Below are 26,073 nucleotides of genomic sequence, written 5' to 3' on the forward strand. Positions count from 1 at the left end.
CAGTGAGCCTTAGGGGGAAGGGCAGTGTGACCTGGGGGTCGTGCTGCAGAGCTCAGAGCAGGGCCACCAGGGAGAGCCAGACAAGCCTGAGCCCGAGGGACCTGAACAGGCCTCCCCACATCACAGTCCTCCTCTCCATTTCCTTCTAACCCAGGTCTCTATGCAGCCCCTCCTCCCCATCTGAGCTGGGAACAGGCTGAGGTCATGAACAGTAATCTCCCCCAACCGATCAGCCTGGAATCAAGAAAAGAGAAAATAACGAACTGCTGCTATCAGCAGAGCTCTCTGATAAAGGATTTAATCAGATGTGGGGCAGATGAGATGGATGACAGAGGGAGCCAGAGCAGTCTGCAACAGACACAGTCTGCAGGGTCTCAAGGGCTTGCACCTCCTCTACAGTGTGCTGGAAGCTCTCAGAGGTCTTCCGGTGCCACCCACCTCACCTGCTTTTCATAATCTGAGAAAGTTCCTCCAGAGCCATGGTTCCTTCTGACCCCACTCTACCCCAACATAAGCCTTTCAGACTGGTCCCAGAAAATACAAGTCACCGTCTTTTCTTCTTTTTAAATTTGCAGGGTGAGGAATAGAACCCAGGTCCTCCCTCAGACTAGGCAAGGGCTCTTCCACTGAGCTACATCCTCAACCCAGAAAATACAAGTCTGTAATCTTTCCTCTGAGGGTCTGGTAATGGGGCAGAAGGTCTCAAATGTCCTTAATAAGCCTCAGCCACCCCTTCTGTTCCCCTCATAGGGAAACCAGGTCCTTGGCCTGCTAAGGGTGTCACCACATTGCCCCCGTGCCAGGCTTTGGGTTTTGGTGCTGGCGGCTCAGGCCTCTTGCCCTTTCCTAGGTGGGAGGCACACTGCGGCAGCCTCACCCTTGTGCAAAAGGACTCAGTTTGGGGATGTTGGGTTCAACTTCCACTGTGGGTCCCACTGCCCTTGGAGGCAGTGACAGTGTCCTGAAGATGCCCCAAGCAGCTTCCTGAGGTGACAAGGGAATGTTTATGCTTAAAGCTGTTTATGTGGAAAGAGTTTAAGGTGTAACTGTCTTACTGCCAGGCTCCTCTGAACCACCAGTGCCATATGTATGACTGTTCATCTCGGGGAGCATAGGACAGTCCTAGTGGGTGGTTCCACTCAGCAGGAATGTGTTAAGCAGTAGAACACTGAATAAAATAATAGTGGCTAAGGGCTGTAAATTGCCCAATTCCACAGAGTCCCTGCCCAGCATCTGTGTTCTTTATTTATTTATTTTGGTTTGTTTTTTGGCAGTACTGGGGATGGAACCCAGGGCCTTCGCCCTGACCTGTATCCCAAGCCCTCTTTTACTTTTAAAATTTTGAGTTAGGGGGGCTGGGGATTTGGCTCAGCGGTAGAATGCTTGTCTAGCAAGCTGGAAGCCTTGAGTTTGTTCCTTGACACCAAAAACAAAAAAATAAATCTCCCTTACAATTTTGAGCTAGGGTCTCACTAGGTTATCTAGGTGCCCAGACTGGGTAAGAACCTGCAGTCCTCCTGCCTCAGCCTCCCAGAGTGCTGGGGTCACAGGCCTGTGCCATTGTGCCTGGCTCCACGGTCTCACAGTGGGGGCTGTTCTCGGAGGATGCAGGCATGTTTGGCAACTTGCCCACAATCCACAGCTAACGAGAGCCACAAGCTCCCTCAGCTCCCTTCTCTTCCCCCCAGTGGGTGAGGAAGTGTCTAGCCAGGGGAGGACACAAAAGGGTATCCTACTGGAAGGCTCTAGGCCCCTCTACTGACATCACCCTCCCACTCCAGCCTGGCCCAGTCGTTATGGGCCCTCTTCACCTCCACGTTGGCCATCTCCCTGGTGTTTGCTGTCATCCCCTTCTGCCGAGATGTGAAGGTGCTGGCCTTGGTCATGGCACTGGCGGGACTGGCCATGGGCTGTATTGACACAGTGGCCAACATGCAGCTGGTGAGGATATACCAGAAGGACTCAGCTATCTTCCTCCAGGTGAGCAGTAGGTTGGGGCTGGCACAGCATGGGACGCTCCCTAGCCAGGCCCTCCCTCTCTCCCAGCTCCTGACCAGGAGTCCCTCTGGGCCAATGTGGTGATGTGGTGACGAAGCCTAGGCTGGCCACTTTCCAAGAGGGCCACATCTGCAACCACTCGGGCCTCTGGGCTTTGGTTGCCTGTTCTTGATCCTGCCCACAGTACCCCAAGGCTGAGGAGAGATCTGAGGGAAAATGCTACAAGGACGCTGTGCTTGTGGGGTGTTAGCTGGTAGACACCCCAGCCCTCATGGGGAGTTAAGGCCTGGGAGAAAAGAGCTAGGGGCTTGGCCACTGTCGTCCATGGTGCCAAAAGCCTGGAGAGAGGGTGTGGGGGCTTTACTCCTGACTCTCCCTCTCCTCTCCCGCTTCCTAACCCCACCCCTCTTCCACCCACTCTGGACCAGACAGGGGCTGGAAGCAGGGTCAGAGGAGAAGTGACACCCTCTGGGTAGGAATCTGTCCTCACTACAGCTTCCTGGGCTGGAAGACTGATCCAGACCCCCTACCTTCCTGCAGGTGCTTCATTTCTTCGTGGGCTTTGGCGCTCTGCTGAGCCCCCTGATCGCCGACCCCTTCCTGTCTGAGACCAACTGCTTTCCTACCAACAGCACGGCTAACATCTCCTCTAGAAGCCACCTGTTCCACGCCGCCCGGGTCCTAGGCCAGCAACATGTGGCAGTGCAGCCTCAGCCCAACCAGACGCTCCCTGGACCAGCCCCTAAGGGTGGGGCGGAGACGCGCGTGTCTTATGCCTTCTGGATCATGGCCCTCATCAATGTGAGTGTTGCTGGGGTAGGCTGGGCAGGGAGCTGGTGGATAGTCCACAACTGCCAAGCCGTCCACCTCCCCAGGCAGGTTTTTCAGATCTGAGAAATGTGGCCAGGAGGCTGGAGGGTGGGAGAATCCACTCTCCTGGGTGTCACTGGTGAGGTCTCTCCTCAGTGACTTCTGTGATTGCAGTTCTCAAGGAAGCAGTGATGTTCAGTGGCACAGTACCTGCCTGGAAAGCGCAAGGTCCTGCGTCCAATTTCCAGTACCAGAAAAAAAAAAAAAAAAAAGGAAGCACACTGTGAGCAGCTTTAGCTTGGTGAAAGTCAGGGCTCACTTGCAAGCCCTCTGAGGCTAGGTGGGGCGCCAGCTCTGTCCCTCTACTGCTACACAGAGTAGCCCCTGGACAGACCAAGGCAGTGTCGGGTTCTTCTCTGGCAGCATTCACTGGGGGGTCTCCTGTGCCCTGCTGCTAGGGTGCTCTGCTGGAGGCTGGGGATTGACAGGTGCTTTCTGAGGGGCCCTGTCTGTCATGGCAGCCTGTGGTGAGGGCTGAGCAGCAAGAACACCCACTCTATGCCTGGCTCAGATGCCAAGGGTCCTTCTGCAGCCCCAGCCAAGGCAGCAGGGACTCTGGCCTCCATCTGGAATCCTCCTCCAAAACCCAAGAGGGGTTCCCCATATTAGCTGAGCCTGGTGTGGCAAGCCTGTTGGGAGACCCTACCCCTGCCCACCCCTCCACTGCTTTGAGGCCTGTGTCTCCCAAGGGAGACCTGGGAAGGGAAGGGCATGGTCCTCATCAAGGCTGGGCCTCTGCCACCAAGAAGCAGAAGGCCCTACTTAAGCCCAGGGCCCTGTTTTCTTGCCCTACAACAGACACAGACGGAACTTCATTTGCAGCAGGGTTTCCGGATTTTTCCCACTGGTTTGTTTCTGAGAATAAAGAGTCCACTGCAAGGGAGAATGTGGCCAAACCTGCACTTAGGGTGTGCTCATACACACACATACACACACACTTCTAAGCTGGAGGTAGTGGATTTTCAAGGTGGCACTGCCTTCCCCGAAAGATGGGCAGGTTTCTGCCAGCAGCACCAGCCAATCCTCTGTGAAGTGTTCCCTTCCACCCACCTGCCTGGAAAGCCCCACCCAAGAGCTCACACCTCTCTTACAGCTGTTTCCCCTTGGCCATCACCCAGGCATTCAACTACTGTAGGCCTCCGTGGAGGGCTGGGGGGGTGGTGTTCCTGTTAACCCAGTGAACTGCAGGAAGTGCTGTTCTGCCCCATGGGCCCTGGAACTCCACTAGGAACCCATTTGTGGCTTTGCAGCTGCCAGGAGCTCAGTGACCTTAACTCATTCCTTACTGTGCAGGAAAGCCCTCAAAGTCACCCATAGAGGTATCAACCAGGGCTGGGTAGATTTTGTCTGCCAGCCTGGTATGCTCACATCTGCCTAAGAGAGGGTGAGGGGCTGCGGTTGGCTGCCTGTCTGGCTTCCATCTGTCCCAGCCATTGATTGGCTTGGCTCACTGGCCTCCTGAAACTCTCTGCAGCTCCCTGGGCCTCCTCTCCTTCCTCAGCAAAAAGGCTGGGGGCAGAGGCTTCTGCAAGAAGGGCAGTGGTTAGACTTTAAAGAACTACATGGTCTCGAGGGTGATTAGGCCCAGGCAGTGGCGCCTGAGGGAGGTGGTGGCAGCTTCTCCAGGCAACAGCAGAGCAGGAGACTGTACCCATTGCTCTGGGGAGTTCAGGGCGGTCCAAGTGGCTGAGTGAACAGGTAGGGAGCTAAACACTGGCTGTGCACATGAAGCTTGTAAACATGCATTTGTCCATGGCGATGAGCCCATGCTGGTATCTTCCAGTAAAGATACCTACCTAGTACCTAGCATGGCCAGGCTCCCCTGAGGCAGAGACACTGCTGGGCAGAATCAGGCTGCCAGCTTCCAGTCTAACTCTGCCCAAGCCAGCTACGTGGAGGGGAGGCTTCCCTTCCTGCTTCTCTAGCTGACCTCCCGGTTCTAGCAGGACATGACTAGGGGATCACTTTGAGTCTCAGTTGCACACTGCATAGCGCTGTGATGGACAAAGGCTAAGCTGTCCTGCCCAGCATGTATGACCCGCTGTGCCCAGGGACAGGAGGTGCTAGGCTGAGGCACTGCTCAGAAGCAGGATGTTGGAAACAAGTTACCCTGGTGCCTCTCTGGGTTCCCAGAGTGAGTCAGATTTTGAAAGACTATCTTCTAAGGGCAGTAGGTGTGCTGAAGCCCAAGGACATGACTTGTTGGATGGGGATGGCTCTCCAGTGAGGTGGCACCTTGGGAAAAAGCCAGCTTCTCCCAGGACCCTGCACACCCAGCATGTGTATTCACCACACAGAGAGCTAGGGAAGGGGACAGCAGGCTGCCTGACCCTTTGCTGCCCTCCAGCTTCCAGTGCCCATGGCTGTGCTGTTCCTGCTGTCCAAGGAGCGGCTGCTGACCTGCTACACTCAGCGCAAGCCCCTCCTGCTGCCTGCAGACGAGCTCGCCCTGGAGACCCGGCCTCCTGAGAAGGAAGACACCTCACTGTCCTCAAAGTTCCAGCCACACCAAGGTGGGGGTACTAGTGAGCATCTGAGCTTACAGCCTGGCCTAGAGGCTTCCCTGGCTACCCTACCCCAGATAGGTGACCCTGATCACAGGTGATAAGGATTAGAAACACTTTGGCCCTGGAGTCTGGAGGGCGGGAGAGGGGCAGCTGGTCAAGGGAATGAGGACGGCAGACCCCTGGCTCTGACCTCTGTTCTGTCCATCCCGCCTGTGTGACTTGGGCAAGTCACTTGATTGCTCTGGTTCCACCAGGACTGCAAGGCTGACAGAGGCTGCTCTTTTTTTTTTTTTTTTTTTTTTTTTTTTTGAGGCTGCTCTTAATGGGTAGGCTGGAAACTACAGAAGGTAGAGGATATTTCTGACCACCAGCCGCTTCCTTGGCTGGTGCCAGGGAGGGGAGTAGAGGGAGACTCACCCCTGCCCTTCCTGCACCTCCCCCAGGGCATGAGGACCTCTTCAGCTGCTGCCAGAGGAAGAACTTCCGGGGAGCCCCTTGCTCTTTCTTTGCCATCCACGTCACAGCTGCCCTGGTCTTGTTCATGACAGATGGGATGACGGTGAGCTGCTCCCAGGTGCTCCCTCCTGATCTCACATGGAGCCTGGGAATGGCAACAGCCTGCTGCAGTTCACTGATGCGCAGTCACCCTCCGGCAGCGGCTGTCTGGAATTGCACACAGACCATTGCTGGGCTCCGTGCTGGCTGAGTGGGCTTATTTCTCTTATCTTCTACACAGAAGCCTGTTTTTCACTGATCACAGATGTCCCCAGTTTTAAAGTGGCAGAGCTCTGCTCCCCCAGTTACAGTGAGTGCAGGGCCCTTTGCTTTCTGGCTCTCCAAGCTACAGGTTGGAGCTGGGCCCTGCAGCTTATGCCAGCCACGCTGGTTAGTGCCTTTCCCCAGAAACCTTTTAGGATAGATCAGGACAACGTTGAGCGGCTTGCTACCTGAGGGAACCCCCAGAGAGAAGGTCCTAAAAACCCAGATGACCCAGTAAAAAGTACTTGCAAAGCCTGGTTGGCTTCCCCCTCTCAGGGTGACCTTGGGTCGCTTGGGTGAGTCACTTACCCTGTGCACTCATCTGTTAAATGAGATGCTCGTGCATACTTTTTTTTCAAAGCTATGGAACAGAGTGTGTCTGATATTCCCCACAGGGACACCCTCCTATAAGGACCCAATGACACCCTGGGGTGCCCTTCCATCTTCAAAGTGCAGGCTGTAAGCTGCAGCACCCCAGATTCTGTCGCAGCTTGGTCCTGAGTATGCTGGATGATCTTGGGGGCAGGGCTTGGGGCAGGGCTGTCCTTCCTCCCTCAGCCCCTGTGCTGTCCTGTGCATGCTCAGTGGGGCCTGGTCTCTTTGCAGGGGGCGTATTCAGCCTTTGTGTACAGCTACGCAGTGGAGAAGCCTCTGTCTGTTGGCCACAAGGTGGCAGGTTACCTCCCCAGCCTCTTCTGGGGCTTCATCACACTGGGTCGGCTCATCTCCATTCCTGTCTCCTCCAGAATGAGGCCAGCCACCATGGTCTTCATCAATCTGGTGAGTTAGGAGGGTGGCTGTGTTCTACCTCAGCACCCAGAGCACGTCTCCTGGACCCACGGCTGGCCCAGGATGTGTGCTTGGGACTGGACTCTGCTGACCTGGAGGAAAGGTAAAATGAGGGATCAAAGGAGAGAGAACCTGGGAGGTGGAGACTGCCCATGTGACCCTGGAAAGTAACTTCCCCTCTCTGGGCTCCTGACCTTGAGCCCTTACAAGCATAAGTACTGTGGAACAGACTCCAGCTGCCAGCTGCTAGAACACAAGGAAGCAGGTGTTGGTGAGGGTCCTCTTGTGGGTGCTGCCCACCTGTCAGAGCCCAGTGGTGACCCAAGATCTCCCAGCCTTTAGAATCAGCACCACTGAACTGAGGCTGAAATTTGCTCTCTCGGGAACTCAAAACTGCTGAATTGATGACCTTCAAGGGAGCAATCTGCCTGGACTAGGAATGGTTCCGAGTGTGGGTCAGGGTCCTGCCCTGAGGTACTTCTTTTGAGCCACAGCAGACAGGTTCAGAGGACAAGGTCACCTGCAGGATCACCAGACTCAGCACCAACCAAGACCTCATGCACCTCTGGGATATCCTGTCCCAGGGTTCCTTGATCTCTGCTTAGACACCTGCAGTGACTGGGTGCTCACAACTTTTCCAGGTAGCCCCATCCACCATACAAATTTTCTTCCTCCTTTGAGCTTCTCACAGAGAAGGGGTTGTGGCCAGAATGTTAGAGCCACAGAGACCTTGAGGCTGCAGGAGACCTTGGGTTTGGCCTGGGCTAGGTGCTGATCTGCAGGGAAAACATCTCAGTCTCCTGTAGAGAGAGCTGGGTGGGTAGGAGTGAAACCCCAGTGGCTTGGGGTCAGAGGCGATGGGGCATGGACTGTATGTGCAGATTCCACTCTGAACTCAATTCTCAGATGGGGTTGCTCAGCAGGATTCGGACTCCGCAGGGGATAAAAGGAAGAAGGCCAAAGGATGCCAAGGACGGAGAGGAGCTGAGTGAGGAAGGCCCTGGGATGCGGAGGGTGCAGAGCAGGGGAAAGAGCTGAGCTTCAGGAAGAGAGGAAGCTGGAGCAAAGCATGCTGGGATGGAGAAAGATTCCAGACTTCCCGAGGGGCAGCACAGGGAGGAAAAGGCCAGGCACTCACAGTGGCCAGCCTCAGCATCCTCCTCCAGAGAGGACACAAGACCTATTGCTGAGGAGGGAGATGACGATGTAGGTTTGAGGGAATGAACAAAGTGTGAACAGTCTGTGTGTCAGGCACTGCCTCTGAAAACCCACCTGAAACTGGGCAAGGTGGCACTCTGGAGGCTGAGGCAGGAAAATCTAAAGTTTGAGGCCTGTTTAGGTTACATGGCAAAATCCTGTCCCAAAACAACAGCAAACCAAACCCAGCAAACATGCTGCCTGGAAGGCTGATTTTAAAAAGGATAATGAGATCCTGGGCCCAGGGCATACTGGGTGAATCAACATCCTGGAGCGGGTTGGCCATCTAGAGATTTAACAAACACCCTCAGGCCTCATACCATGGAGCAAGTGTGGGCAGACACTGGCCTGGCGTTAACAGTGGCGTCTTGCAGGCTGTGCAGAAGCTTTTGTCACTGCCAGGCGTGGTCTGGGAACCACAGCTGCCCAGCCCAGTGAGTCTCCCTCCACGACAGCTGGGAGGAAGTGGTGGCACATTCACTGTGACCACTTCCAAGACTGCCTGTCAGGGTTACGTGACTGGTCACCCTGTCCTAGCAGTCCCCTGGGGCTCAACAACCATTTCTGACTCAGTGCCTGCTCCCTGTGTGGGTCAGTATGGAAATGGCCACAGGTTCTGTAAGGCCAGGCCCAGTCTCCAGGGGCAGCAGTCTGCTGGGGTGTGGGGGTCACTGGCTGAGGCTGAGGGAGGAGAGTCCTCGGCAGACCACAGCCCAGCTTGCTGTGGACATGCCCAGTCTTCTGTCACCAAGGCTAAGGTGAGGGAGGTAGTGTCTTTCAAATGCCCCCAAATTGAGAGATTTTCAGGATGACTGGCTTGGAGGTTTGCCTGGTGATGCATGATTGGTATGAGATGAAATCAAAATATACAATGAATGTTTAAATAAAAATAAACTATTACAGTAAAGGGCATGTTGCCATTAATCTCCCTCAGAATACTACCCTGCTTTGAGCCTGCTTATCCCATCGTTCTTGCTTTGGCTTTGGTTTTTATGAGACAGTCTCACCATGTATTATAGGCTGCCTTGAACTCACCGGTTAGCCCACGCTGGCCTCTTGGCAATCCTCCTGCCCCAGCCTCCTGAGTCTGGGATTACAGGTGTGAGCCACCACTCGTGGCTCAATCTTTCTACTTGCCGAGGCAGTTCTGGAAATCCTCTTTCATGAGTGTCTTTATGAGGCGTGATCAGAAATATGGTGAATACTGCTCATCCAATGGAAAAGCAGGCTCATAAAGACATGAGTGTATGCCTTCATCTCTAATGTACCAGACCTGACACTGTGTGACTGCTGGCCCTTCTACAGAGTCAAAATGACCATGAAAGGGAAACATTCTAAATCAGTTCAGAACACTGAGGTGGCCGTATAGTACAGCTAAAGACACTCATGAAGGAGAGCTCCCAAACTGCTTCAGAAAGCTACAGGAGCAATAGAATAAGTGTGTTGGAAGACAGAGGGGTACCCTGAGGGGAATATTGCAGTTTTACTGTGATAATTTTTTAAAAAATTTAACATTCAGCTGGTCCTGGTAGCTCCTGCCTATTATCCCAGCACTTGAGAGACTGAGGCAGGAGGACTGTTGTGAGTTCAAGACCAGCCTGGGCTACAAAGTGAGCTCAAAGCCAGCCTGAACTAAATAGCAAGACCCTATCACAAAAAGACAGATAAATAAATAATAGACATTCACTTTTCAATCACACTGACCTCAGGGGTGGCCACGTTGAGGGAGGTGCAGAAGCAGCTTCGCCTGCGCTGCGCCGGCTCTCTCTAGATGGTACAAGCCCTGGTACAGGAAGAGAGCCCTGTCGGGTTGAAGGCCCTTGAGAGGGGTGGCTGTTGAGGCCAGATTATGAGGGACAAAAATGGCGTAGATGATGAGGCTGAGAAATGGGCTGAAGCTAAATCCTGGGAACATCTGTAATCCAGGTTTTGGACTGTACACTAAGTGGGCAGGAAATTGTCAGAAGTTTTCAAACAGAGAATGGATTTGACCTACAGCGCATTTATTTATTTATTTTAAGTTTTTAAGAAAATCTTTATTTATTTATACAGGGTCTCATTATGTAGCTTGGACTTGTAGTGATTCTCCTGTCTCAGCCTCCCCAGCACTGGGATTAGAGGCATACATTACTAATGTCAAGTTTCAGTGGCTGGAACAGGGTGCTCAAGATTCTGGGGCTGACATGGCATGTGGTACCAGGGACTGAACCCGGGTTCTTGCGCTTGCCAGGCAGGTGCTTAGACAGCTCAGCTATCTCCCCAGCCCCTGCAGTGCATTTAAACAATGCCTTCCTGGTCCATGGGAGCCACTGTTGGGGGGTCAAGGTGCACCCAGGGACCATGAGGCATCTGCTGTGCAGTCCAGGCTAGAGAGGGAGGTGTGCAGTGGGGCATCAGGAGAGAACTGGAGACGTGGGAAAGCTCTACAGTGTTTGGGGTATATCTGAGTGCCAGAGGAAGGGGACAAGGAGGCAGGACTCCCGACTCAGGACTCGAGCAGCAGCAGAGTCAGGGGTGTTTCTCTCAGCGTGCTGTCTCTGTAATGAAACACCGGAGGTCACTGTAAGGAAAGAAAGGTTTATTTTGGCTCACACTTTTGTTACTTCTGGCCCTCAGTGAGGCAGATACACTGCCCTGAGCCTGGGGTGACTGTGCCTGATGGTGAGGGCAGGAAGCGTGTCAGGTGAGCCAGAGAAAGCAGAGGGAGAGGGCTGCTCCTCCAATGAGTGACCCAAGGCCTCCCTGTCACACACCCTGCGGGACCAGACCTTTAACACACAGCCTCGCAAAATCTGAAAGGGAGCAAGGATGCTATTTGTTTTTCTCTTTATCTGACAGCCAAGTTTTTTGGGATATATATATATATATATATATATATATGTTAGGGAAGGGTCTGCAGGATGTTCAGGGTCTCACTACTAGATCAGACTCAAAGTGATTCACCTGTTTACAGCCTCCCAAGAGCTGGGATTACAGGCACACGCCACCACGCCCAGTCTCAATTGCCATCTCGGCACACAGTGGGGGTAGGGCTGGCACAGCATGCCCAGGGATTGAACCCATGGCCCCTGCACCTGCTTGCAGGCACTTTAATCCACTGAGCTATTTGGCTGGCCCTGAGAGCCAAGTTACTAACTCATTTACTATACTTAGAGTTCTTACCTTTCAATGACATCTCCACCTGAGATTCTCTGCCAGTCCTTAACCACTATGTAACTTAAGCGCAGCCACCACAGCATGAACTCTCACTCCACTTCAGAGGCCTGACCATACTCTAGTTCCTCGCTGTGTCAGCCCTCACAGCATGGATAGGCTGCCCAGCAGACAGCATCCCACAGCTTGGCAGGCCCCTTGGAGACAAGGGCACAACGGGGGGCTCGGCGCTTGTCTGAGGTATTGGCAGCCTCACGGATCCCACGAGTTAGGTATATGGTTGAGGGTGGACATCAGTGTCTCCTGTGAGGCAGCATAAATTGTCAGTCATGCTCCAGCGGCAATGCTTTTCTTGGCCAGGGGTTGCAGAGGGAGCCAAGTCTTATTCTGTCTTGTCTTGTTTTTGTTGGTGCCAGGCTTTGCACATACTCAATCTCTACCACTGAGAGGTGGTACCTCTACTCAAGCTCTACCACTGAGCTATGCCCCAGCTTCTGAGGCTGGTTTTGCACACGCCAGAGCCTCAGCCTCCACGTGACTCATGGGCAGGAGGGAGAGTTGTGGGGGTGTTAACCGCTGTGAGAATGAGCAGACTGCTGGTGGGAATTCAGTGTTCAGTTTGGGTCAGTTTGAGGGACTTTGGTAGAAGCGAAGCAGTTTTATATGCAAGTCAAGAGTTCTAGACATAGACAGGTCCTGGCTGGAGGGACAGCTATAAGAGTCCCTGGCACAGAGACTTGAAACCAAGCAGCTGGATTAGAGGAGACGAAGGATAGAAGACCAGAATAGGGTCCTACATGGCCCCAACATTAGGAGATTGAGCAGAAGAGGAAAGAAGAGAAGTAGAGCACGGACCACTTTGCATGTCACAAAAATACAGTGTGCTGGAGCCACAGGCTGTCCACGGCTCCGACAGCTGTGTACATGAAGAAGCTTCCATGTGTGGGAATATGCTTCTCATCTGAGCTGTGCAGCTCTACGGCAGATCTGTCTCCAGGGAGGAGTCGAGTCTTCTGGGTGACAGCTGGGGGAGCCAAGGCAGAGAGCTCGGGGGAGGCATCACAGGCTTGTGGACCGTCACTGGCTTTGTTCTTCCAATTGTAGAGAAGTGCCTGAGATAGCTGCTGTGACGCTCCTTTCTACCTGCCCAGCTCTGTATCCGTAAGGCTGAATAGGGACTGGATGAGACGTGATTCTGTACATGCTTTCTAGGTCTTGTTTTCATATATTTTCCCTAGGATAGATTTCCTCACTCAGAATATTTCTGCTTATTTTGTGGTTTGGAGGATCAAACTCAGGGCCTGGCGCATGCTAGACAAGGGCTTCCTTCTGAGCCACACTCCAGCCTTGACCCAGTGGCATTTTCCCCTAAAGCTGTGGGTTGCAGCCAGGCATGGTCGCACACACCTGTGCTCCCTGCTATTTGGCTGAGGCAAAAAGGTCACATGCTTGAGGGAGGTATGAACAATTTAGTGCAATATTTTCTCAGAATTTAAAATGGGCTGGGGATGAGCCAGGCATGATGGCACACCCCTGCAATCTCAGTACTCTGGAGGCTGAGGCAGAAGGATTTTTGTGAGTTTGAGGCCTGCCTGGGCTACACAGTGTGTTGAAGACCAGCCTGAACTGCACAGTGAGACCCTGTCTCAAAGGGGACCAGGTGCTGGGGATGTAGCTCAGTGGTACAGCAGTCGTGGGTTTGATCTCCAGTACCAGAAAGGGGTTTTAAAAAAAAGCCCACACATAAGTATGAGTACCAGTATTTGTGCAAAGCCTTACACATTACAGAGCCCTTCTGTGTGTGTTGTTTCACCCCTGGCCTGTGGGCAGCTTTTGTCACTGTTCTCACTTGCAGACCAGGGAGCTAAGCATCAGATCAGCAGTGTCAGGCTCCCATAGCTGGTAAAGGCAGCTGGGACCCACACCAGGTTGCAGACTCCAGGTCTTGTGCTGCCAGTTTCTTTCCCAGCTGCATTTTGCATAGAAAGTACTCAAAATTTTTGGGCTGGGGAGATAGCTCAGTAGAATAAGCACTTGCCTGGCAAGTTCAAGGTTCCGAGTTCAATCCCTGGTACCAAAACAAGACAACAAAATTTTATTTTATTTTTCCATTTGGAGCTAGAGGCTCTTACTATGCAGTTCAGGCTGCCCTTGAACTTACTGTGTAGCCCAAACTGGCCTTGAATTTACAGTGATCTTCCTGAGTCAGCTGCACAAATGCTGGGATTATAGGCATGCACTACCACGCCCGGTAGAATTACTCAATATTGACATAAAAACAGGTGTAAAAGCTGGAATGTGGCTTAGTGGTAGAGTACTTATCTCAGATATATGAATCTCAGTTCAATCCCCAGACCAGAAAAACAAATTTTTTAAAGTGCTGAGACACAGGGTTACTTTAACAAAAATATGTTTGTGTTCAGAGACCCTTGCTGCAGTAGAAAGATTTCTGGGAGTGACAGCCTGTGGCAGGGGCCCTAACCTAGGTCGTTTTTTCCTGTGGGGACCTGACCACATTTCCAGAGGGTGAGGACCCGTGACCAACACCTCCAGCTCTTCCTGGTTATTTTATGTGCACTCTTGGCCCCATAACTCCCGGCTTTTAGGAAAGGAGAAAGCAGTTCTGTCTTCCCAGAGAAGTGGAGGATTACCACACACACCCGGACATACCTGGCAGGGCAAGGTGCACAGATGTCTTCGATGGGTTCGTCCTCCGTGGTTACAGTAAAGACCTTGGAGACAGCAGCATCCACTTCCCAGGGCTCTTCAGCACAGTATGGCGGGCTGTTTGCGCGGATGTCTGAGTGGACTCTGTTTCTAGCAGTATCTCAGTAGGGATCCTCTGCGGATCCCAGACCGGGAATGCTGCAGCTCCCAGATGGGCCAGAAGGTGGCGCAGCGATCCCAAGGTGCTGTTGCTAGGCTGGAGGAAATTGGCTCCCGGTGCATCCTCCATGGGTACCCTGGGGCCGCCCACTTTCTAATCACCTGCACTTCTGCGACAGGTGGGCGTGGTGGTGACATTCCTAGTGCTCCTTATTTTTTCCTACAATGTCATCTTCCTGTTCTCGGGGACAGCGAGCCTGGGCCTGTTCCTCAGCAGCACTTTTCCCAGCATGCTGGCCTACACGGAGGACATCCTGCAGTACAGAGGTGAGGGGAACTGGACTCCTGTACCCCATCTCCGTGGTGGCTGGGCTCTGCCCTCCGACGTGAAAACTATGGGTGGGTGGGAGCAGGTTTCCCATGGAGGGGTCCCCCAGCCCCCAGCCTGAGGCAGTGTAGTCCCCATCCCCACCATGATGTCTGCAGACCTGCAGCAGGTGGGTTTGGGGTCATGTGCATGCTGGAAATCCTAAATTCAAAGAAAAGCAAAGCTGCCTGGAAGACAGGGGGGCAGAAGAAAGGCACTGTGTCATGTAATGAACAGTCCCAGAGTGGTGGGGATGTTGTTTGAGGCACAGAGGATCAGAACAAGGACTCCTCACCTGGTTTGGGCTTGATACCACTTTGTTGAGGTCAGAAACCTCTGACTCTCAGCTGATGTCCCTCCCTTTCCCTAGCCTCCCAGGGGCATTGAGCAAAGATCTTTTTAAAGACAAGTTAATTAAAAATAATCCTGTTTTGAGCACTAAACGGTCACCCTTGGAAGAAACCAGAAATGCCCTGGAGGAAAACCAGCCCAGAGGTGGGTAGGGTCTGCACAGAGGATGGGGAAATTGGCTCTAGGGAGTGGCAGCAAATCAGAGCTATACCCAGCTCAGCCTCAGCCGTGCCAGACCGAAGGTCCACAGAGAGCCCCCAAGCTAAGTGTGTGAGAGTGCCACTGGGCTTTAAGAGAAAATATTTCCTGGATAAATTTGCAACGCTTTGTTTTCAAAATGGAAAATTTGATTAGGAAAGTCATATATGTTCACTATAAAAAACCTCAAAACAATAGAGGTGTATTTTAAAGGAGTCCAAGTTGCTGAAAATAAACCTCTGTTTTTCTTCCAGTTTCCTTCTGAGCATATATTTAGATCCAAGTAAGACTAAGCCTACATTTTAGTGTTTGTAATTTAGAAGACAATTCATTTGACAGAATGAATAAAAAGGTCACTAGTTTCTTTGCCCTCTGGCCCTTCTGGGTGGGGCATACCTGAGCAGACTTCCCAAGTCAGGGCTGATGTTCCTCAGGGCTGATGTGTCCAGTTGACCCTCCCTTGAACTTGGGTTCTGATGCTCTCCTGGCCTGGTGGGCAGAGGCCACATCTGCCAGGTGGTGGTCACCCACCCATCTCCGAGCTGTGCAGGGCAGGAGATGTGATGAGGAGATGGTCTCCCACCCCACCCCCCGCCCCACTCCCACTGTCCTAGAGCAGCCCAGGGACCCCCTCCTCCCAGGGTCCTGGTCTGAGTGCTCGGACCTAATCCTTGAGGGGATAAATGAGTAGTGAAATGTCACTGCATGCCAGAGTATATGCTATAGAGTTTTATGTGATCAACAAATGTTAGAGTTCAACAGTGATGTCAGATGGATTGGTTCTGCCTGCAGAAAACCACTCAAGCCCACTTCTTTGCATTTCTCACTGTCCTTGCCTAAGGTCGAGTCTTACTCACTTGCCTGGAGTACTCAGTGGCATCCACTTTCCCCAGATTCAAATCACCCATCCCTGCCTCAGGAGTTCAGCTTATCTCCTTGGGTCCTGCTTTGCCCCTCTGTGACCTGGCTGGTTCAGCTTTGGAGCCAATGTGAGCTCTTAAGAGTAACGAACAAGACCGTGGACTGGGCCTCCACTGCTAGACGATTCTACTGTGCAGCCAGGCCTGAGGCCCCTTCCCAAGCGCCCCCACAGTGCTGCAGGGGCCTCAGGACTGCAGTCAAGCACCCGCGCCCACCCACGACTTCCTGTCTTTCCGTGGAGCCTTTCTCCTTGAGCCTCCGCTCTCCCTGGGGCTCTGCACCTTCTGCCCACAAGGAGTTACAGGGATCTCCTTGATGCTACAGAAACCCTTGTGCCCTCCATGCTCTGGCACCCAGCGCCACCTCTGCCTGGACTGTCTTCTCTTCTGTCCCTGCCCCTTTTGTCTATCTGCTCTGCCCTCTCCCCATTCTTCCAGGAAGGTTCTCTGATCATCCTGGAAAGTGCACCCCTCCCTTGGTGCCCCATTGCAAAAACTAAGCAGTCTCTGACAGGGCAAGGAGATAGACTGCATGAGAGTAACGGAAGGGACATTAGGACTGTAGGACGGGAGCATGCCCAAAGCAAAGTCCAAGAAGTCTTAAGAATCCAGAGTAGTCCTTTTAGCCATGCCATCTCTCAGAGCTTTCCCAAGATTATGACAGCTGACTCCTGTGTCCTTACCCCCATTCACCCAGCCAAACCCTTCTCTTTTTGTTAGGTTGTGCGACCACAGTGCTGGTGACAGGGGCTGGCCTTGGCGAGATGGCCCTACAGATGCTGGTTGGTTTGGTATGTGGAGCCCTCTGGTGGGGGGACAGGTAGAGAGCCCTCTTCCAGGCAAGCGAGCCGATACAGCGGCCACCTTCCCAGCCCGAGCCGAGCCGTGGGCTTCCTAGTCCCGTGGAACCCAGCTAAAAAGCAGGGCCTCCGCATGTGGGATCTGGAGACACAAATAGACGTGCGCACAAGGCCAAAGCAAACAGGCTGTGCCTGGGACCAGGGCCAGAGGGGACCCAGGGGAGTGTGGCTGGGCTTTCAGAGCGCAGAGCAGTGCAAGCTGCAGTCTCAGTTCCTTTTCCTTTCCCTCTCCTGTCCACACTGCCCGCCTGCAGCCAGGCTGCCCCAGGACCACACCCTCCGACCCCACCCTCTCCCCGCCTCTGCCCCAGCACGCTTGCATTCACTAGGAAACACATAAACACCTACCTTTTTCACAGAGCGAAACAAACACAAAACACATCCCCAGACCCTTTTTATTTTGAGACAATCTTATGGTGTTTCTAACCCGGCTAACCAGGCTGGGCTTGAACTCACAATCCTGCTTCACCCTCCTGAGGGCTGGGTGTGTGGGCTGTGCCACCACACACACCTGGTTTAGCAAATGGCAGTGATGACATTCATACTGTCAGCCCTCCGTGTTTGGAGACCTGATTTTGGTCTGGATCTGTTCTTACAGGTGAAAAGATCTCTGAGAAGTAGATTAGATTTCATTGTTGTTGTTGTTGTTGTTGTTGTTGTTGTTGTTGTTGTTTGTGGTACTAGGGATCAAACTCAGGACCTTGCACTTGCCAGGCAGGCACTTATATTGCTGAGCTATCTCACCAGCTCCCATACCTGGTTTATTTTATTTTTTTGCAGTACTAGGGATCGAACTCAGGACCTTGTGCACTTATTCCACTGAGCTATCTCCTTGGCCCCAGCCACACCTGGTTTAATATTTGCTTTGCTATGCCCAATGTAGATACTGTTCCCCTTGTTATGCTAGGAGATACTGAACCCCACACACACTAGCAACCTGCGCTAGATTAATTGCACTTTTAATGACAGTGATGACATCAAACCCAAGCCTTTCGGTCTCCAAAGTCCCATCACTTGGCCATTCTCTGTGTATTTCCTTTTGCTCTGCCAGGAGGAGGGGTGAGCTGCATCTCATGATGCCCTCTGGACTGAAATGCTCCAGGTCTAGGGTTTGTTTCAACATTAATCTAGTCTCTCTGAGCAGCACCATGGCGGTAGGCAAGAACAAGCGCCTTACGAAAGGCGGCAAAAAAGGAGCCAAGAAGAAAGTGGTTGATCCATTTTCTAAAAAAGACTGGTATGATGTGAAGGCTCCGGCTATGTTCAACATAAGAAATATTGGAAAAACACTCGTCACCAGAACCCAAGGAACCAAAATTGCATCTGATGGGCTCAAAGGTCGTGTGTTTGAAGTGAGCCTTGCTGACCTGCAGAATGATGAAGTTGCCTTTAGAAAATTCAAGCTAATTACTGAAGATGTTCAGGGCAAAAACTGCCTGACTAACTTCCATGGCATGGACCTCACCCGGGACAAAATGTGTTCCATGGTCAAAAAACGGCAGACCATGATCGAAGCTCATGTTGATGTCAAGACTACCGATGGTTATTTGCTTCGACTGTTCTGTGTTGGCTTTACTAAAAAACGCAACAATCAGATACGGAAGACCTCTTACGCTCAGCACCAGCAGGTCCGCCAGATCCGGAAGAAGATGATGGAAATCATGACCCGGGAGGTGCAGACAAATGACTTGAAGGAAGTGGTCAATAAACTGATTCCAGACAGTATTGGGAAAGACATAGAAAAGGCTTGCCAATCTATCTACCCTCTTCATGATGTCTTCGTCAGAAAAGTAAAAATGCTGAAGAAGCCCAAGTTTGAATTGGGAAAACTCATGGAGCTTCATGGTGAAGGTAGCAGCTCTGGAAAGGCTACTGGAGATGAGACTGGAGCTAAAGTTGAACGAGCTGATGGATATGAACCACCAGTGCAAGAGTCCGTTTAAGATCCAGATTTTTAATAGTGATAAATAAAGTCCTATTTGTGATGAAAAAAAAAAAAAAAAAAAAAAAAAAAAAACATTAATCTAGTGCAGGAATAAAGTGGAAAGTTACAAATGAAATTGGCCCTGATTGATAGAGGTGATGAGTTGGTATGGGAGTTCCACATGCTTTTTATTTATTTTTTTTACTGATTTATTTATTTAATTTGGCACAGGATCTTGCTATACAGCTTGGACTTGTAGTGATCCTACTGTGTCAGCCTCCCCAGCACTGGGATTACAGGCATGTGGTACTATGCCTGGTTTTGGGGCCAGCATGGCACACCCAGGATTCTGGGGCCGGCAATGGCATGCAGTACCAGGGTTGGAACCTGGGTCCTTGTGCTTGCCAGGCAGGCACTTGGACCGCTGAACTATCTCCCCAGCCCTTTTAACATTTTTTTTTTCACATGTTCCTTTGATATGTGTTTAGTTTTGATAATAAAGTTAAAAACATGTATTTTCTGCAAAGCTCAAGTTAGGCCTAAAGTATAAAAACATCTTACGTGACTGCCATTTCAATGGTGATTTTCAGCAAGCCCCAAAACAGAGCTGGAAGACTACAGGGGGACATCAATGCAGCCCCATCCATCAGGCAGGACTGGTTTCCCCCAGCTGTGTATAACCTTGACGAGGCTGAGATGTCCGTCCTTGTGTTCCTGTCCACTAGCATGAGGCCTCACCTTGACTGGGCAGCCAGCTTCCTGTGGGGCCCCTTCCATGTGGCGCTTTAATGGCTGACATCTCTGTTTTCCCTTTGGCAGATATTCCAGGCCCAGGGCAGCTATAGTTTCCTGGTCTGTGGTGTGATCTTTGGCTGCCTGGCTTTTACCTTCTATGTCTTGCTCCTGTTTTCCCACAGGATGCACCCTGGACTCCCAGCAGGTAGGGAAAGAATCTCTCTACACAAAGAGAAGGAAAATGGAGCAGGGTGGGTGGGGAGAGCCTGCTATGTTAGCACGGCAGAAGTGCCATTTGGTTCCAAGTAAAATGCAAGGAAATGTTTATTTTTCTCCAGCTTCCTTTCTCCTCTTCCTGCCTTCCCTGTGATTGTTCTTGCTGGGCTCCTAAGGCCAGCGAGAGTCGGATGGCCTGGCTCAGGCTTCCTCCGTGAGCAGAGGGGCATGCATTGTGACCCTGGCTTCCTGCATCCCACTGTGCTGGGAAACCATGGGCCAAAACTCTCCAGCCTGTTCAGGGACAGGGACACACAGCCTGCCTCCCTGCTGGAGCTCTGCCCAGCGGCCTAATTAGCTACCTTCCAGTTGGGGATTTTGACTCTGGCCCAAATCTCTTCAAAAAGAAGTCCTGGGCCAGCAAGATAGCTCAGTGGACTAAAGTGCCTGCTTAGGCAAGCTTAGGCAAGCACAGGCAAGCACTGGCACCACGTCATGCCAGCCCAGCCCCCAGGGTAGGCCAAGCTGGCCACAGAGTCTGTGTGTAGCAGTGCACATTTATGATCCCAGTACTGGGGAGGCTCAAAACAGGAGGATCATTATGAACCCAAGCTACATAGTGAGACCCTGTAACAACCAAACACATTAAAGAAAAGAAGTCCTTTGGACCAATCCACCTCTCAAAGTAGCCTCCCTCCTGGAGACCCTGGGCAGGGGGAATCCCAGTGCTACCTTCATAGCCCTGAGCCCTTCCCATCCCATCCTGGACTCCCCATAGGCTGCAGTCCCCACAAAGACTGAAGGAACAGGCATCCTCAGTCCTCCTTCCCATCAGAGACACTCCCCTCATCCCTCAGTGCAAGGCCAGAAGTGCAGGAGCACCCCTGAAACAGCACCAAGCACACCTGTGCTTCTCAGGTGGCTGGAGCTCCTCACTGTCTAGGCTAACAGTCAGCACAGACCTTCATTTAAGATACATGTTCAGTTCCATTAACAGCTGCTGAATATCACATGAATAACAATAGTCGTGTTCCTTTTTCATGGAAGGCAAAAATAAATTGAGGATTCTTCAACCCTCAGCACTAGTCTCAAGGAACCGGCCCCCATGAGTCTGTGGGAGTAGTAGTCCTGACCTCTCCTGGGGCGAATCCAGCAACAGTGCCAAAGCAAAGAGCTGTGCCAGCTTTCATAACGAATCATTGCTGCTAGCAGTCGGAGCTGCCAAGACATGCTACCTGTTTTATACGCCTTTGTCTTCCATAGTTCCTACCCAAGACAAACCACTGGGGATGGAGAGCCCTGAGTGCTACCAGAGGTGAAAGTGGCTGCTAAGAGGCAAGAAAGACCTCCAGCTGCTGAGCACTGAGGCAACCGTACTTCTGCAGGAAGCTGAAGCTCACGGGAGACCTACCTTTGCTCGAATCGTCTCCACTCATTCTCAGTTGGGTAGAAGGCATTGTCTGGGTACCTGGGTCTCCCCCTGGCAAATCATTAGAGGCTTGCCTACCTACTGATTCCAACTGCCTTTGGCTCCCCTGGTTTGGCTTTGGAAAGAGCTGTCCAGGACACCGAGCTGGGAGGGCAGAAGGCAGCTATGCATGGACCATACCCTGGGTTTGAGATCACTCTTAGTTGAAGTTTGAAAAAAATAGGCTGAAATTGCAAAGCTTAATGATCATTGCTATATGTAGATATATTTTAAATCAATCAAAACAAACTCTGTTATTCCCTGGCATGTTAAAAAAAAATCTATGTCTTTTCTACTAAGAGTCCAGAGTCTCCCCATGCCCACTGTGAACAGGTTATCTGTATTGGAGGACATCAAAAGGAGAGGCTGAGCCATCCTCTTTGGGACATCACTTCAGTGGTATGTCTGGCTAGCTCCAGCCAGCTTAGAAAAGCTGATTGGTAAATTTTTATTTTGAGAGCTGGTTGTCAAATGCAACCGTGATTAAAATTAAATTAACTTATAATAGTCAAAACTTATCACTTCTTAGTTTTACTGTAGTGAGGCCCTTGGAGTTGTGTGGCAGCTGGGGCTGGCATCTGCTGGGCCCGTCTTCCCAGCCCTCTTGAGAGGCACGCTGGTAGCTTCAGACCCACCACGGAGGGAGTATTTATACCACCGAAACCGGCAAAGGCTAGGAATCAGGGCTTTTGCCCTATGTATCTATCAATGCTGACTGTCCCAGAAATCACCTAAGACAATGAGATGGCTGTTTTGTTTTCCTGACACTTGACTAGCCATGTAAAAGGTATAACCAATACTAAGAATTTCCAAAATTATCTCCTCTAAATTTTACATCTTTTATAGAGGAAACATTTTTTTTTTTTTTTTAGCATGTCAAGGTCTGGGACTACTGAACAATTCAAGCTGTATCCTGTACCGAAAGCAGTATACCCTGCCTAGGACTTTGGGCTCCTATGCAACGAAGTGGGTCATAATAGAGAGAATGCAGACTCCCCAGCTCAGACAGGGCCAGAGGAGGACTGAGGCTGCAGGAAACAGGGAAGTATTTTGCGACTGGTGGAAGTGGAGAGCGGTTACAGTACTTGGGTGACCTGTACTATATATATACCAAAGTACAGGTATGCATCAAAACCTAAGTAGATCGTGGTTCCTACCAAGCCCACCTGATGCTGAAAGGTTTCTCGAGGACCTGTGTTGAGGCTGTCAGTTCCCCCCGCCACCACCACCAGCCCATAGTGACGATAATCTGGCTGGAGAGAAATCCAGATCAGCTGCTGCCTGGCCTTCTACCTGTGAGGTACTTCCAACCTCACTTTTGTTTTTTAAACCAGGAAACTAACATTTCTAAAAGTACCCTACCTCATAGGAATAATAAGAGAATTAAGTGAATTTGTATAAAGCACTTGCTATATATGCCTGACCTAGAAATTAATAAATTTTGGTAACCTTTATTTTAAAGACCTCCTCAGAAGCAATTTAGAAATTGTTCATTTGTTTGGTACATACATGTAAAACAGATCTGGCTTCTTAGGAAAACTGGTCAGTGATGTAGGGGCATAGTTTTAACTGTGTCAATAAATATTTCAAAAGTATTAGATGCTAATCAAATTTAAAAATGCAGTCTAACAGTAGCGACTGGCCTGGGCAGAAAGGAAGTTTTATTTTTCTTGTGCTTTTTCAAGAAAACACCCTTTTTATACAGATTTAGAAAGAAAATCAATGGTATATCTAAGTTGATTGTAATTAATTTGTTAATACAGAAAAGACAAAAATCTAAGAGTACCTTTCCTAAAATAAAGTATTTTAAATGTATGAAGTGTATTATGTTATGAATGACACCTCACTCTTGTTTGCAAGCACTAAAACTAGCAGGTTCACGTGGCTCATAGGCGTTTTCATTTGGTTTGGGGTTGTGCAGCGCTAGGGACAGAATCTAGGCCCTTTCACCTGCCAGGCAAGAACCCTTGAGCTACAGCCCAGCCCTCAGCTGATTCTTAGAAGGAAACTCCTACACCTAAGGCTGAGAGTTCTTCTCTCCTCCAGATAACTTAATAGGTTAGATAGGGTCTCACACCACAGTTCAAAGTCAGTTACAAAGCAAGTAAAGGGCTCTTTTTTCCTAAATTCCTTTCTTGCAAAAGTTCAGCATTTCAGAGTGCTTTGAAGCTGCCCTGATCCCATAATCTTACTGGCTGGATGAGGGGGATCCAACCCAAGAGTACACAGATTCACTATATGCACAGAGTGACAGGTTGGGTGTGCTGCAGAGAATTCTTTTATTCATTTGAGAACCTGACTGAGCACCAGCTCTGATCTAAGTGCTGTTTTAGTCCTGAGTTAAGAGTCCCTGCCTCAGGGCCCGAGGAGATAGCTCAGTAAAATAAGCACTTACCTGGCAAGCAGTGTCCTGAGTTCAATCCCTGGTACTGCAAAAAAAAAAAGGGGGGGGGGGTCCCTGCCTCACAAGGATGACGCTGAGGGTGGAAACACGGAGACAGTAAAAAACACCTAGTAAGCAGCAGGGTGACCAGCAGTACAATCCCATATGAAAAATAAGCAGACTGTCAAGATGCATGGCAGGCTTGCTCAGAAGAAGCAAGCCATCCAGGACCTGAAGAGGACCTATTAGGCAGGGCGCAGGCACAAGAGCCTAGACTGGATTATGTGCCGTAAAGTTAGAGTGGCAGTTGCTGGGGCAGGCAGGTGGTGCGGTGCAAGTGCAGTGAGGAAGGATGACTTTAGGAGGACGCCGAGTGCTACCTGGGGCCAGCTCAAGATGCCCCACTGCTCTGAGTGTGGCTCCGAGTGTGGGCAACTTGTGCGTGATGTGAAGTCACCACAATTGCGAGCAAGGAAGTGACATGGTTGGTGCTCATGTTTTCACTAATTCCTGGGTTGTTATTGCATGGCAAGCATGGGCCTGGGAGAGCAGCGTAGGGACTGTCAGACTGGAACACAGAGTGGTGTTCTGGGCCACGTTGGTAGCGTGAAGTAGTCGAGTAGTCGTAACAAAACTGTATTCTGAAGGTCAAGCTGAGAGAACTTGTGAATTGAGTATAGGTTTGTGTGCGAGTTTTATCTTTTTTTTTTTTATTTTTTTTTAAAGTTTATTTATTTATTGTGTGTGTGTGTGTGTGGCCAGCTCAGCCCACCAGGGGGCGCGGCTGGCTGGCATGTGGTGCTGGGGGATCGAACCGCGGTCCCTGTGCTTTGCCAAGCTTGTTCCAAGTAGGTGCTTTAGACCACTGAGCCATCTCGTCAGCCCCGAGTTTTATCTTTTGAGACAGGGTCTCACTAAGCAGTCCAGGCTGGCCTTGAGCTCACTTTGTAAAACCCAGGCTGGTCTCAAACTCACAATGATTCTCCTGCCTCACTCTCCCAAGGGCTGGGATTGCATGCGTGCACCAACATGCCCAGCTGAGTGTTGGTATAAAAGATGGAGCTGGGCATGGTAGGGTAGGCCTATAAACCCAGAACTCAGGAAGCTAAGGTAGGAGGGCTGAAAATTCAAGGCCAGCCTGCAGAACACAGTGAGTTGAAGGCCAGCCTGAATTCCACAGTGACACCTTTTCTCAAGAATCATTCCCTCCAAAAATTTTAAAAATGCCAGAAATCAAGACCCCTAGGCATCTGACCTGTGTAACTGAGTATATGATGAGACTATTTAACACTGAAAAGCCTTGAAGCTCTCAAGAGCTACGTTTTGCTTTGCACATGATCATTTTATGATGCTATCTTGGATGTCCAGAAGACAGATACAGAAATCTAGAGCTTAAAAGACAAGTCAGAAATAAAAATCTAAATACTGGGAGCACATACACATAGATTGTTCAAAGCCACAGGACTGAAGAAAACCATCTAGGAATTAAATGCAGAGATAAGATTGAGCCCTGGGATCTTCAACACCTGAAGATTTAGAAAAGGACGGACCCAACAGAGCAACTGAGAGAAGCCAACATAGGAAATACAGGAGAAAATGAGGTTTCTTGGAAGGAATGCAAAAAGCATCTTAGGAAGGAGACAGAAAAATGTGAAGCCCAACAGGGGCTGAAAAGCCACCACAGATGGTGGCAACACAGAATGGGACCCTGGCCAGAGAGGGGCTTCGGTAAACAAAAACACACAGGAGTTACAAAATATTGTGTGGCACTCCAGCAACCTTGAAGCAACAGGGCGTGCCACTGACCTGCACAGCCTGAGAGAACTTTGCTCCTTTTCCTTCATTACTATTATATGCTGCTATCTTATACCTCAGTGACTGGGGCCACTTTCATGGACCCCCTTCTGTCACAAGGTGCAATACAGTACTGTGTAAGGACATGCAACTTGAGCTTCTGTAACTGTCCATGATCAGCTCCTATCTGATGATGCCAGCCCTGCAAAGTGACAATGTTAAGAGTATCAGGGTGCCACTATATGCATGTATTAAACACAGAAAACACTTCAGAATTAAGCATGTCCTTAAAAGAGGAAGTGTTACTAGTGGAAAGGTTAGAAATACATAGTGGCTTCAACTAGGTACAGCTATTTATTTAGGTTTTTTTTTTTTCAGTTTTTATTTTGAGACAGAGTCTCCTATGTAGTGCAGGCTAGTCTTGAATTTGCTTATGTAGCCCAGGCTGGCCTCCCAAGTGCTGGGGATTATAGGCATGCGCCACCACGCCTGGCGGAAAAGGCCCATTTGATAAATAAACTGAAGTTTCCAATTGCAGATCTCAAAAAAATCATACAAAGAAACAGTGAAGTAGTAAGACCATGATCACCCTGTAGACCCTTCCCTAAAATACAGGAAAAAAGAAAAGAAAAAACAAACAGCAATAGAAGAAAAATAAGCAAAAGCCGCTCCTGTCAAAAGAAACCATTTGATTAAATTTTTAAAAACCCCTTAAAATGCTGTTAAAGAGATTTTACATGACCAATAATTTCATCATG

General features: G+C 50.6%; 1 protein-coding gene across 1 annotated transcript in view; it reads left to right on the forward strand.

Annotated features, from left to right (window-relative positions):
- The window catches only part of Mfsd4a (major facilitator superfamily domain containing 4A), a 31,549-nt gene extending 8,596 nt beyond the window's left edge, over nt 1–22,953 (forward strand). The window contains exons 2-10 of the mRNA XM_004641125.2: nt 1,782–1,980; nt 2,539–2,799; nt 5,216–5,381; nt 5,819–5,934; nt 6,741–6,914; nt 14,279–14,426; nt 16,656–16,726; nt 19,539–19,659; nt 20,934–22,953. Coding sequence (XP_004641182.1) covers nt 1,782–1,980; nt 2,539–2,799; nt 5,216–5,381; nt 5,819–5,934; nt 6,741–6,914; nt 14,279–14,426; nt 16,656–16,726; nt 19,539–19,659; nt 20,934–20,989 — 1,312 coding nt within the window. The 3' untranslated portion in view covers nt 20,990–22,953. The remainder of the gene's footprint in view (nt 1–1,781; nt 1,981–2,538; nt 2,800–5,215; nt 5,382–5,818; nt 5,935–6,740; nt 6,915–14,278; nt 14,427–16,655; nt 16,727–19,538; nt 19,660–20,933) is intronic.
- The last annotated feature ends 3,120 nt before the right edge of the window (nt 22,954–26,073 follow it).

This window comes from Octodon degus, unplaced genomic scaffold (assembly GCF_000260255.1).
Source record: "Octodon degus isolate 3935 unplaced genomic scaffold, OctDeg1.0 scaffold00131, whole genome shotgun sequence".
Taxonomy (NCBI): domain Eukaryota; kingdom Metazoa; phylum Chordata; class Mammalia; order Rodentia; family Octodontidae; genus Octodon; species Octodon degus.